We start from the raw sequence: 14,708 nt of genomic DNA on the forward strand, positions 1-14,708 counted from the left end.
GAGTTGATTTTGATATAGCGAAATAAAATTTTAAACAATATCAGTATTAGTAAAAAATTTTAACGATACGAAATATATCGAGCTTAGAAAAGAAGCTCATCATCTCATTTTCTCTCATTTTAAACGAGTTTAAGCGAGAGCGAACAAATTACTTGCCCTAAAGCGTTTGTTAATTTTTTTATCAAATTTAACCGATAGCGGTTATCATGGGATAGCGTTAACCAGCGCTTAGTTATAAAACATGTGAACCGTCTCGAGTCATATTTTCGAGCACCTAGTATTAAGAGATTCGTGTAATGAAAAGAAATGATTCTCGTAAAATTAAGAGGGAAATTGAAAATTGGAAAAAAAAAGAAAAAAAAATTGGACTCATCATCATCGATCCTTTTTTAAACAAATATATATATATATATATTCCAATACGGGATATATTATAAATTTTCGCATGATTCAAAATGTGAAAAAAATTATATAGAGACGCGACTAATAACATAGATATTTTTTTGAATATTTTAGAACAAAATGTTATTTATCCATGCGAGCTTTTGAAACGCTGAACGAGTTAATCGAGGTATGGTGCGATATAGTAGATTGTTCCAGTTGTAGTTAAAGATTAATGGACAGTATATGGATCGTTACAAACGCCATAGAAGAAACGTGTTCAGAAATTAGAGGTGATAGAAAGTTGTAAGGGCATATTGTAATTTAACGATTGTTGATACGATTAAAAAATGATATATATGTATATATACCATTATGTATATAATGGTATATATATAGATATATATATATATATATGAGTCGCAATTTAATTGTTAAATGCGAGATATAATGCGAATATCAGATATCAAAACAAGCGATACTTTGTTGACGTATCTCAATGAAGGAAAATATATATCTATGTGTATATATAAGCTTTCCTTTTCTCTTTATATTGTTTTATAGATAAGAAGAAAATTATTGATGTATTATATCAAAGTGATATATTTTCCTCACGCGAATTAATTATTAAACGAAAGAATTTTTGCGAAGGGAAGGAATTGTTAAAAAAAAAAAAAAAAAAAAAGAAAGAAAAGAATTAGACCGAGTTGCGCTCATGATACGTTTTTCCAAAGATTGGAAATGAAAGTAACCTATGTGGCCTACTATTGGTCAGATTTGTTGTCATATCGTATCAGATTCGCAATAAAATTTATATATATATCACTGAATTTGTTCTTCCTGCATTTTTGTCCCTTTCGATTATAAAATCTCTATCAAATTTTTCCTTTTATATATATACACCTCGATATGTCCTCCAATATCCTTGAACTTGATTTATTTGAAAACGAAATTTTAAAGAAACAAAAAAAAAATATAATTCCTTTCTTCGATTTAATTTTATGTATAAAATCTTGCGAATAATTATTCACATTGATGAAAGAGTAAAAGGATAGAAGAGAGAAATGAAAGGAAGATAGAAAAACAGGATTCAGACGGTAAATTCAGATTTATTATCGCGGTTGATTACTTTCTCTCCAACAATTGGTAGTGTTTAAATCTGAAGAACATAGAATTCCATCGAATGAAGGAATGTACACACAGTCGCGATAACAGTTACGTTTTATTCGGCTAATTTCTTTATTCTTTATTTTTCATACAATGGCCGCATTTCCTGCAGACAGTCACGTCCTCTACGTTATCCCCTTTACAAAGATTCTCGCCTTGCATGATCGATAAATCGTCGGTGTACGAACGATGACCGATCGCGGCTATCGTTTCGCTCCTTGGCAGATTACCTTCAGTCGACAACATGGACGTAAGAGTATTCGAGCAGTCTTGAGAACCGATTTTCACGGAACCATTTACGGCGTAGTTCGAGCGAGACTTGGATGTTTGCCTTTTTAACGTTTTCTCGGTAATATCCTCCGACTCTTGTTGGCCGGTTGAACGTTCATCGAGATCATCTGGAGCAATGGAAGAGAGATTGTTAGAGACAACTGTTTTCTTTTTATACATTTTAATTAATTTTTATACATTATAATTAATAATATTAATTATTATGTATTAATAATTAATACATTTTAATTAATATTGTACTTGCCATTGCTAGATTGATTAGCATCGGAGCTTGTTTCGGCGATTCCAACATCTTCGTCCTCTTGTAGTGGCAATTCAGTGGCCATTTCTATAGCTGGACGGCAACAAGCGTAGCCCTAAAGCAATTGAATCGATAATTTGATATAATTGTAAAAAAAAATTTTTTTCTTTTAAAAGTATACTAATTTTTATTAGCGTAAGGTGTTAAAGAAAAAAATATTTTATCTTATTTTATCACCTGCACGAGATCCATACGGGAATCCAGGGAGAATTGTTTTCCTGACATGAGTATTCCTCGAATTCGACGACGCATGGCTTCAGATCAGAATTAGAAGTTATTATTTGAATTAGGAAGACAGATTGGATTTTATTTATACCTGGACTGTCTCTAGCTTCGAGTCGTAATTGGCCAAAAGCCTTCGTGCATTCCTCGAATACGTCCGCAGTATCGTATATTGCAGCAAAGCTACCATTTACGATTTTCGGTGACATTGGGGAATTAGCCAATAACAAACTTGTACCAAAATTTTCATTCTTTTCTCGTGTGTCTGAAAATTAAAACTTTTAACTCAATAACATCGTATCGCAAATTTAACATTTGTACTCCTTTGTACTGCAATGCAATAATTGGAAAAAGAAAGAAACTTAAGGTATAAAATTAAAAACATGAAAATCAAATATAAATAAGTATCTGGAAACTCGTCTTACCTGAGCTTTCTGCGTTCCAAAATTCATAGACATGCATTTTTATGAAAAAAGGAAGAGAGAGAGAGAGAAAGAGAGAAAAAAACAAAACAAAGTGATTAGAAATAAAATTGCTTATTATTATTATTCTTATCAATTATTCAGCGTTTTGAATAAAATGATATAAATACAAAAAAATAAATTTGTTTATACGCTTCAAAATCTAAAACACTAGTTTCAATTCTAGAACAACATTGTATCTTTAATAAAAAAAAAAATTTCTACTTTATACAATATATTAGAATGGCGTACAATATGCATGCACAATATTTACCTCTACATTTTAAAAATCGAAGAAATTAATAAATCAATCTATTTGTTTCTCTGTTACCTGCGAGTGGAACTTTTGCCCGTACAGGTGAAATTGTGTCGTCATCCAAAATTTCATTCGCTGTATTTCGTATCTCGGCCCAGTCTCTTAAGATATCCTCATTGGTCGTGCTAGGATCGAAGTTCAAGAATAAAGGAAAATTTTTCCTTCATCATTCGATTTTCTATTAAAATCGTAGATACTCACTTAGTCGAAGTGACGGTGAAACGAATTACATATTTTCCATGCAAAGCAGCTGGAACACAGTGCACTCGACCCCTTGAATTCATCTTCTTTAACAAACGTTCCGTCAAACTGTTCTCTCCTCGAAGGCGAAACACAACCAGCCCCAAATGCCTTGTTGCTGGAATCTCGAAGCGTGCGTCTGCCAAAACTAGCGCCTCGAATTTTTGTGCCAATCTTACCCCCTGAAATTTATTATTGAATATTTGAAATTATAGAAAAACGAATTTAAAATATTGAAAATATTAGTTATGCGACACGGTGTACTTTTAAAAATGGGATTAAAACGAACGAAAATCGAAGCAAGGGGCAATAGCAAAATATAATCACAATTTTTTTTAAAACGCAGAAAGTTATGATGTAATAGAAACCTCACGAATATGCTTCTGAAGGCCAGTGATTCCGTAATTTCTAATGACGAACCACAATTTCAATGCTCTGAATCTCTTTGACAATGGGATTTGCCAGTGCTAAAATTATAAATAAAAAATAATTTACATGTACATCGTATACATAATAAAATGATTTTAATAGTAAGGCTGATAATATCTATCGAATTTATATGATTGTATACCATGTAATCAATAGCAAGACCTGTAAGTAGATAAAATATGTCTTATTTAATAGAATATCCCATTTGATTTAATACGTAATATCAAATGCGATTCTATTACCTGAGTTTTCATGCTTCAAATACAATGGATCCACGTTAAACGTTCTGTGCAATGCTTGACTACTTTTCACCCTGTAAGGTTTGTTAGAAATTATATTTTATATTTTATTTCGTTTATAAAAATTATAAAGATATTTTATTTCTTGGAATCTCATTATTTCAATCGAAAAATTTATTATTTTATTATAATGCATATTTTATGATTTTTGATAAAGAATTAGAATCATTTATGATTTTCAATATTTTTCGTTTTTAATTTAATAATCATTTTCATTAATTATTATTTTTATTAATTAAATAAAAAAAATATATATACGTAAATATTAATAACTTATAATTTCTCTCATTGTTTTAATGATTTGTTTTATCATATTCCTCATTTTTTAAATAATTTTTTCAAGATATCTAGAATTTTTTTTCTTTAAATCAGTTAATGTGGTGATTAATGATGCGTGTTTAATTTACTTATAAATTATTAATATATGTGAAATACATAAATAATTGCAATTAAATTTCGTTCAAGTATTTAAATTTTATTAAAAAATATTGAAAATTATGACTGGTTTTACTTTTTGGTCAAGGATTATATTATAATTATTTAGTATTTTATATTATATAACAATTTATTTGAATGCTTTTTGCACCGTTAAGCAATTATTTAGATATTAATTAGATTACAAAAATTTTTCAAAAAAATATTTATTATAAAACGATAAATTTTTTTCATTAATTGACCTTTGCACTATCAACTCAAACATCAATTCTAAAGATTATAAATTATGGTAGGTCAGCCGAACGAATCGACGGAAATTGCAGGAAGAATGAAAAAACCCATTCTGCATCCGCAGTTCAATCTATAAAACGTGCTAACGACGACGAAAAACGATAATCTTTCGTGCTTATGAATTTATCTTTTAATCTATAATCATTTACGAATTCATCAATTTCCACTCTTTTATCTTCTTTTTAATAATTCTTCTTCTTTTTTTTTAATAACAAATCGTCATAAGTTAAAAATTTTCGACTCACCACATAGCGGTGCAGTCGAAATGCACCATCAGCCATTTGCTAGGATTGAACGCAATTGAATCGGCGTATTCTATTCCTTTAAGCCAACCACGGAATTCAGGGCACACGAATGCACTGCCTGCGTAAGCCGCATCCACGTGTAACCAGAGTCCGTTTTGTTCACCTGTTTTCAATTAAGCGAAACTAATATATCTATATCTCAAGAAAATTTCATTGATTCATTTTTTAAAGATTTTAAAATATCCGAGCCAACTTGTACAATTTTTCATTTTACTTACACACTTGACCGACTTCTTTTAGATTATCGAAAGCGCACGCACCAGTTGTACCCAAAGTAGCGCAAACCTTGGTAAACGAACGAAAGGGGGATTAAAATTCAATAATAAAGTTTTTCTAATTTTTAGCACAAATTTCGAATTTCCAATTTGTCCATCGAGTTTATCACAACTTTCGTCGATATCTAAAAATATTGCGGATTGATCTTTGGCATCGTAATAAAATCTACTTTTCTTTGTATATTGGATTTATTGTCCATTGAAAAATAAAGGATTGGTCGTCGACGTCCTTAGGGGCCAACTAGGAAGAATACAATCCGCCTTGCTACGTCATGTCTACTTTATTTTTTACTGTAACTACTGTAGCCATTCAACCAAGGTTAATTGACAGGCTGATTATTTTGTATTGCAATATCACTCTAATGATGTTAATTCGTACGTAAAAGAAAGGTATAAGTATTTCTCCATGAATTATTTTATACGATGTCGTATGTATGTATTTAGTATTGATATGATAAATTTTCAAATATATGTACATGCTATTAATACCAATTAATAATAGATAGATTCTGTTTAAAAAATAAAGTATTAAATTTGCACGATATTTATAATAAAATTTCTAAGATACTCACAAAAAAGGGAAGTAAACCATCAGCTCTGTCTTGAGTTATTGCTTCCAGTAATGTTTCCCCTCTCATACTTAGCTCGTCATCAGATTCGATGTATTTCATTCGAACCAGACCTATTAATCCAGCTTTCTCCACGCTGGAATGAGCCTATAAAATTCAAATCAATTATCATATAATATTCGTTGAATCGTGGAATAAGAAAATTTCAATCCTTTTAATTAAAAAAAAAAAAGAAAGAGAAAAAGAATAATACAATCATAAATCTGTTCCAGAAATTAAAACGATGCTTAAATAACGAAAGAGACAAATAACGATCATGAGATGGAAGGATGAGTTACTTTGATATCTCAGAAATGTATTCTTGGAATACTCTTAGGGAAATAAGTTCGTTCCATTTAAGAGAAAACATGTACCTGGTCAGAGCAATACGCGACAAGACGCGAATTAATCTCAGCTGGTAAACGATCTGGCTCGTTTTGTTGCACGTCTCTAATGGCTCGAGTCCTTGCTGCCAGTAAGCAAACGAGAGTGGCTTCTGATGCGGTTGTTTGTATCACGCCACCGCCTCCCGATCCTCCTGGACGATGCAAGAATTCTTCTGGCAGCCCAATCATTTTACCGAGCCAGTTCATTACGATTGTCTCTAGCTCCGTGCACGCAGGGCTCGAAGCCTTTTAAAATACACGAATGCGAAAGATTCATGATTTCATGAAATGGAAAATTCATAGAATGTGAAGCGTAGGTTTAAATCCCACGTTATTAAAAAAAAAATACGAAAAAATTGTTTAATTTCCCTTAAATTGATTGAAAAATTATAATCAGCATTTTTATTGTGGTTGCTTTTTCTTTTTTAAACGAAATTAATAATAATATTCATAATAATATCATCCAAATTTAGAGACATGTAATTAAAACTTCCTTCATCAAAACAACAATGGAATAGCTCGTATTAACGATACTAGACAAAATTTGAATAGCACGAACTTACGTAGAGTAAGGAAGTTTCTACACCTTAAAACGGTAGATCTATTATTTTCATCTGTCGTGAGAAGATCGTGACAATCCATTTTAACTTTCATCTTTCGCAACTACATTAGTTATTTAATCCACCCTCATTGAAAAGTATATTTCTAATTTAATGCCAATCAAGATAGATATAACATATACGACACAATTTAAAATCGACAGGAGAGAAAGCGCGACAAAACTGAACCATTTCCCTCCACGTGTGCGTGATATTTGCATTGTTGTTCTTACCCAAGTAAATCCAAGACAATTGATCGCGTCGGCCAGCATGTCGGCCAGCAGGCTTGCAGGTGAATTCAGGGCCGGGAAATAGGCGTGCATGTGTGGGCTCTGCCAATGCGTCACCCCTGGCATGATGCACCTTTCGATGTCCGCGAATATGTCCTCCCAGGACTCGCCGTTCACAGGTGCCGAAGATGGCAGAATGTTTCTCAGATAACCCGGCGAAACCGCCGGATAAACGCGGCGAGATCGAATGTTCTCTAGATAATCGGCGATGTAGTCCACCATTTCTTTTCCTGACGATTCGAAATCGCAGGAGAAAATTACGGATTTCTTAATTTTATATTTTACTTCAAGTAAAATGATCATTTCACATTCATTTCATGAATATAATGCACGAGAAATAATTTTATTTCGTTTATATTACTTCATCATTTAAATGAATTATTTTGAAATAATCTTTTATAATTGTAATTAGAAATTTGTATGAATAAAAAATATTATTTCAAATAAATTTTAAAATAATAAAAAAAGAATAATCTGAATTATTTTTTAAATAATTTATTTTAATAAATAAAATAAATAAATAAAATTGTTTTAATATTGGAATCGATTGGGATTAATTTTTAGATTTAATAAAGTTTCTTTCGTGTATGGCTTCTATCATTTTTGCCTCCTCTTATTGAATGTTAAGGTAATATTTTTATAATTTATGTTTCTTTATTATCAAACGTTAAGATAATGTTTCTACGGAGATGCGTAATATTTGATGAGATAAATATTTGAATTATTATACATTATCTTAGATTTTATTTAGTTTAAATAAAATAATATTTTAAATATGGATGAAGAATTTTAAAAATAATATATTTTCATTTTAATAATTCGAATCACAAAATAAAATATTTTATTTTAAATATTTAATATAAAAGACATGACTGCTTTAATTTTATTTAAAGTTTTAAATCATCTTATACGTAATATACATTTTTCGATTTTTGAAAATTTAAAAGTTTTTATCGTTGAGATGTTGAAAAAAAATTAAGAAATAAATTTTTAATGATTTTGAAAGATATTTATGATTCATGATTAAATTGAATGTGTGTCTTTTGCATCGTTTTAATATTTTGTGAAATCGCATTATATAATGTAATTGAATGATGTAATTTTTTATCTTAGCAATAATTCAAAAAAGTACTTAAAATTATATATATAAATATATAATTCTATTTTATTTAATAAAACTATGTCATTTGACACATTTTCGTTTTATTTTCTCTTTATCTGCGGTTATTCATATATAAAAAATTATATAAAAAAAATATAAAAAAACTATAAAATTTTGACGACATAAAATAAGACTATTAAAGATAAAGAATCTCTAAACTGAGATAATTAAATAAAAAGTCAATAATAATAAGAACATTTAAAATAAGGAAAATAAATTATAATAAATAAAATACTTTAAGACAAAATTCAAATATTTTTAATATTCTTCAAATAAAATATTTCATTTTCAAAATTATATTTTTTTATTATATTTTAAAATATTATGTTTTGTTAATGATTTTCTATTAATTGTATGTTTATCATGAAAAACTGAAAAACAGCATTTTAGCAAAATTAAAGAAACTATTTTTAAAAATTATTTTTAAAATCATTAAGTGTTTTTTCCCTTTCAAAGTATGCCAAATTTTTTATAAACTCAAAGTTTTATTACATTTCAAAGCGATTAAAGAGATTGAAGACTATCTTCAAGAAAAATCAATTATTAAACCCGATGGAAAAACCGATTATCTTTGGTTTTCTCTATTTAGAGGAGTCTATCTTAAGTATATTGGGGAAAATATTTGTGCAGACGAATTCTTTCTCCTGAATAACATCTTTGTTTCGTTCCAAATTGACGTACCCATCACAATAAGATTCGATTCGTGTTATTTAACAATTTCTAAATCACATTTCAGTATACAACAAATTCGTAACATTTATTTAATCTTAAACGTGCAACCATTCGTCCAAAAAAAATCCACTTGTTACCTTGTTTTAAATTAAATTTCCTTTCAAATTTAAAATCGAATTGCAATAAAGATTCCCGTAAGCGTCAATTTTATTGACCTTTGAAAGACGAAATAAACGAACATAGAGATCGATTTTTCTCACGAAATTGGATTTAAGAAAAAAAAGATGCCTTTGCCTAGGATTCAGAGATTTAGATTGTGAAGACTGGCCCGTATTGGAAACAGTATCGTATCCATAAACTTCCCATAGATTCACTCTCCCTTATGGTGATCCCTTTTTATTGGTATCGTTTTAATGCTTAGGAATCTATTCCATAGCTTTGTAAGTCGTTTCACGCACGTGTATTTACATACATGATGAGATTACAAAATGTACAAATGTTTCTAAGAATCGAAAAATAGTTACACGCAAAGATGCACAGCAATATGCAATAAGCAAGAATTCATCAATGAATTCTTTGATGAGTGTAATTCGATAAATCTATAAATTTACGTGCTATTTGGCATGCGTTATAATGAAAATAAAGTTTATTACTTACCATGTTTGCGATATTCTTCTAGATTCATATTATCTGCAACGAAATCGAATTGCAACAATTGTAATATACGTTTTCGTGAAATTAACACATTTTTGACTGGATCAATCGAGATCCGAGCATTTTTAACGTTTTATTCTCAAAATTTGTGCTTAAACCATAAAATTATAATTATAAATTTGAACAAAAAAGAACAATTTATTTTTCATGATTAAAAAGACTTCATACTTTTTATTGCAAGATTTTTTTATCTTTTATATTAAACCAATAATCCAATCGCGATCATTCATTTGAGTTAAAAACATTAATTTAAAAACAAACCAACAATGAACGAGATGAAAGGGAAGATTATTAAAAATCCTTCTTCCCTTTCCAAATAAAATCAACACGAGAAATTCGCACACACGAATTTGGACGATTGATTCTCGCTCACCAGTTGATTTTCACAGAAGCCAAATTTCAAAATTTCGATGGCACCGTATCAGGCGCATGTGTCGATGTGTTTAATTAATTAATGATCGTGTCGAATGTCGGAAACGGGTAACTCGCGACTTGTTTCGCGGAAGCTTAGCCGTAACGATGCAGCGGATTTGAGTTGGGGTGCCGAGCAGATACGCTTATGCGTGTTGACCTAGCGTCGAACTTTAACGCTACGACAGGTACTTGGAGATAATTTGTACGGATTCATCATCGATCGCTTGTCACATGGGCCCAGAGCTTATTAGGCTAGTGTCACAAGGCTCCACGCGGCCTAGAACTACATAGATCGTACGTTTTCCTGGATTCGATCATCCCACAAAAAAAACTGAGAAATAGTGGCTAAAAGTCAAAATTTGCGAGGCAATTTTATGAGAATTTACGAGGTTTTTGAGATCGCTGATAATACAATCGAATTTGATACTTTGAGATAAGGGTAAATTCAATAGTGGAGAATTTATTGTGATCTGGAAATGGCACTTGTATTTCTTTTTTCTTTAAAAAATTTTCTTCACAATTTTTATGATAGAGTTAGTATTATTATTTATAAGAGTAAATAATAATAATAATAAATAAGGTTCGTAAAATGAAAATAAATAAATAAATAAAAGTCAAATTTGATAAAAATTTTTTTAGAAATTGGAAAGCGTAGGTTTTTGAGGGTATTTGATTATAAATTTGAACACGATAGATTCAATATTGAACACAGTATCGTGAAAAAATGACTCTTGTATTTTTTTTTAATTATAATAAAATTCACAAGCAATAAAAATATATGATTTTACATCTTTAAAATTCCTCGTAACTTATTAAAATCGGAACAGGAAACTATTTGAAACTTATACGATTTTTTTAGCAACAGTATAAATTTTCATATGGAACAAATCTAATATCTACCTTTAATTATTTTTTTTTTAAACCATAATAAATTTTTCGTTAATTGCTGTACAAATCTTGCATTATTTGTATATTAACAAATATATATTTAAAAATATAAAAAAAATACAAAATATATCTAATATAATGTAAAACTATAATTCAAATCTATATTTTAATAATTTATGAATATTTACAATAATTGAATTTCTAAATTTTATTTATATTTGATCATGCAATTATTGATGTAAATATTTTGGATTTTGAAATTTTGAAATATTGTTATCTAGTAAAATGAATTTTTAAAAAAAAAAAATATGAAATACTAAATTTAATATATAATAATGGTATAATTTTAAAATATTAAATTTTTTTAAAAAATTGACTTTTGACAATTTTGACAACAACTTTTTAACTCATTACTAATTTTATGCATTACATATAATATTCTTCTATTACCTTTCTTACTATTCTCGGAAATTTTTATTATTTTTTTTTTTTCAATCCTATTGCGTGAGATGACTTATTAGTGCTTAGTGTTGGATATTAAATTGAATAAATTTAATATTTCTCAGAATCGTAAATGCTGGAATTACCTGTAGTATTTGAAAAATATAGAAATTCATTTTCTTTCTGTCATGGATATTTTGATAATTAATTAATCATTATCGTTATCATTATAATTCTCCTGTATCGCAAAATATTATACATTATAATATGTTTGTTTTTTTTTTCCTCTCTCATTTTTATAATCCATAAAGAATCAATTACGAATTATTCTATTGAATTCTATTGAATCAAAAGAAATAACAAAAATGAAAAAAAAAAAAAAAAAAAAGAATCATATGCACGACAAATCTATAACAACACGTGTATTCTAAGTCAGTGTTCTAGTATTAAGTCAAATGGACAGTCACTACTTAATCTTGTTTCGAGAAACAGAAGATCTCGCTCACGAGGAAATCCACTATTATTTCTATCTTCCAAGAAGTAGACCGAAAATTTAAGATGGCTGACTTGGTCGACTGATTTAACTTCAAATTACTATTTATCAACTAAATAATACATGAATTAAATAGTACTTTTTGAAAAATATTATTTTCATCTTTCTCATACGGCATATATATCTATGGGACATGTTACTCATTCAAATATCGTCGACAATAGATTCTTTCGAAAGAGAGATGATGACTAAAAAGTGGTAAGATCACGTTATCGCTCGGTGATTACACAGACGATGAAAATAAAAGATCGGCGAGTCCGGTAAAGGTGTAAAATGGAAAATCGAACATCGACATCGTCGCGAGGATCTCGAGCTTAAGCCAGAATGACGCTCGACGATATTAAAAGCTCGTCCTTCCACCGTTTCCGTTTCCGACTTTTGTAATTTCCCGTAGCTTTCAGTATTCGTGCGCGATTCCGAAGGATTTATCAGCGATGCGGACTGCTTATGCACGAAACGAGCCATCACCGTTTGATGCCGATTCGCGATAATAGGCAGATAAAAATCGTACCATGATTATCTCGTCCTAGCGAAAATCATTGGCGATAAATACACGGTAAACCGATGTATCCTTCGAACGGTTTTTTTATGATTTTTAGAGAAATTTTATTTGATCCATCAAATTTTTAATCGATGAGATTAGTACGACACGAATAATAAAGGATAAAGAAAAAAGATTTTTGAATCATTGTTCATTCTTTCGAACTATCTTTTACTGTTTCTGTAAGTAATATGCAATTAATTTTATATAATTATTATACTTATTATATACAACTTGTGTGTAATTATTTGCAAAATTTCCTTTTAAAATTTTAAAGAAAAGAAAATTAACCTTTACTTGGAAGATACTTTTATAATCTTTGATTAATTATTTTTAAAAATTATTCTTAAATTGAAAAAGAGAAATTGCCAAATAGAATTTTATCGTTGTAATTTGCACGAGATTTCTTACCTGTTGGGAAATTTCAGAGTCGCACAGGATGAACAGAAGCAAGAATCGGCGTGATCGAAAGAGGGTCGAAAAGACGAATTTTCCAGATAAATGTCTTCGAGAACAGTTTTTAAACGACACGAAAGAGGGTATATAGGGTCCCGAAAAATAGATATACCCACGGTTGAGGAGAATCGGTGGAATGCAAGTCGTTCAACAAGTGGCCGCTTTTATATAGAGACGCGCTAAGTAACTAGCTGCTTTAGCGCAAGCGTAGCCGAAGACAAGGAACAATTTTGATGACTGCGATTTCTTAAAATCACAATTTTCTCGAGTTTTCTTGTTTTTTTCTTCCATGTTTATTTTTCGAGAAACGCATTACTTCTAGAAGATAATTATCTGGTTATAATGTAAAATTTTAATATACATATAAATAGACATGTATATTGATATGAAGTCTTATCTAAAAATAAGATTATATATACAGAATCATGTATCAATTTTCGAAAGTGTATATAAAAATATTAAATATAATACTTAATTTTTTAATAAGCACCTTTTTTTTCTTTTTTTACTCTTGTTCTAATTTTCAGAGATTCTTATTTCTTTCTTATTTATTTCTTTTAATTATTTTAGTTCGTAATGCGATGATTAAAATCATGGATCTATCGTTCTTTTTGATTCCATAAATTCAATAGAAAAATTGTTATTTTAATTAATTGGCAGAGTTGAGCGATTTCTTTCAAATTTTCATAAATGGTACATAAAAATTAATGAATATGGAATCAGAAGTAAAATTTTCATTCCTAAATAATATTTGTTTCTTTTAATTTAATTTAAAAAAAAAAAATGAAAAATTATTTAAAAATCACTGTTGAATGTATGCAACATTGGTTCTTCGAACAAGATTTTACCTATCGTGTTTTATTTTATTTATTTTATATATTTTATATTTTTGTAACAGATATTTGTTTAAAATTTATATTCAGTTTTTAATACAGTTCAATTGGTAAGGAATATAATTTTAATTTCAAACGCTGCACCGCTCGCATTTCTGCGTTATCAGCGGCTGATCAAGTAGATCCTACATCTACTTAAAAAACTTTCCTCGCACTGCATTACCGCTCTTTCCTTACTCGTGTTTAAATTCCATTCACCGCCCACTGACGGCACCAAGCTCTTCAAAATCTTTCAAATATTTACAACATATCTTTCTAATTATAAAAATTTAATTGTCAATAAACTTTTCCCATTTAAATATTTCAAACGAACGAAATAAAAATTTTTTGTTTGTTCACACAATGAGTATGAGTAACAAAAAAATTGTTTGCTAATTATCTAAAAATATTCTTTCAAATAAATAAATGCAAATATTTGTATCAAACAATATTCCGCGTTACTTAATATTTAACTATTTATTTACTCGATATAAATATCAATATTTTACATATCAATATTTTTATCCTAATTTTACTCGATTCTTGGAATAGATGTTCAAAACGTTATAACTCTAATATCTCAGCAATTTTCCATAACCACGGATAATAATCGTGTACACGCAACCAGCAGAGCATCGAAACTCACGATAATTACAAGGCTGAAAACACCAATTAATTGTACATAGGATCACGATGTTA

General features: G+C 29.1%; 1 protein-coding gene across 3 annotated transcripts; it reads right to left on the reverse strand.

Annotated features, from left to right (window-relative positions):
• Window positions 1–1,470: 1,470 nt before the first annotated feature.
• On the reverse strand, window positions 1,471–13,275 carry LOC108003560 (histidine decarboxylase). 3 transcript variants are annotated; one of them, XM_017065880.3, is made up of 17 exons: window positions 13,093–13,275; window positions 9,788–9,820; window positions 7,240–7,526; window positions 6,396–6,653; window positions 5,986–6,129; window positions 5,357–5,423; window positions 5,079–5,241; window positions 4,051–4,121; window positions 3,951–3,970; window positions 3,748–3,846; window positions 3,341–3,561; window positions 3,155–3,264; window positions 2,788–2,796; window positions 2,457–2,627; window positions 2,318–2,394; window positions 2,084–2,195; window positions 1,471–1,946 (listed from the first exon to the last, which is right to left on the reverse strand). In XM_017065880.3, exons 2-17 carry the CDS (start codon window positions 9,813–9,815, stop codon window positions 1,621–1,623), a joined length of 2,163 nt encoding a protein of 720 aa, XP_016921369.1. In that variant the 5' UTR covers window positions 9,816–9,820; window positions 13,093–13,275; the 3' UTR covers window positions 1,471–1,620. The 3 variants fall into 3 exon arrangements, with proteins under 3 accessions (XP_016921369.1, XP_016921368.1, XP_061932756.1); XM_017065879.3 differs by lacking the exon at window positions 13,093–13,275 and adding an exon at window positions 10,218–10,430; XM_062076772.1 differs by lacking the exons at window positions 2,788–2,796; window positions 13,093–13,275 and adding an exon at window positions 10,218–10,429.
• Between the last annotated feature and the right edge of the window lie 1,433 nt (window positions 13,276–14,708).

The sequence above is a fragment of the Apis cerana genome, linkage group LG1, assembly GCF_029169275.1.
Source record: "Apis cerana isolate GH-2021 linkage group LG1, AcerK_1.0, whole genome shotgun sequence".
Taxonomy (NCBI): Eukaryota; Metazoa; Arthropoda; class Insecta; order Hymenoptera; family Apidae; genus Apis; species Apis cerana.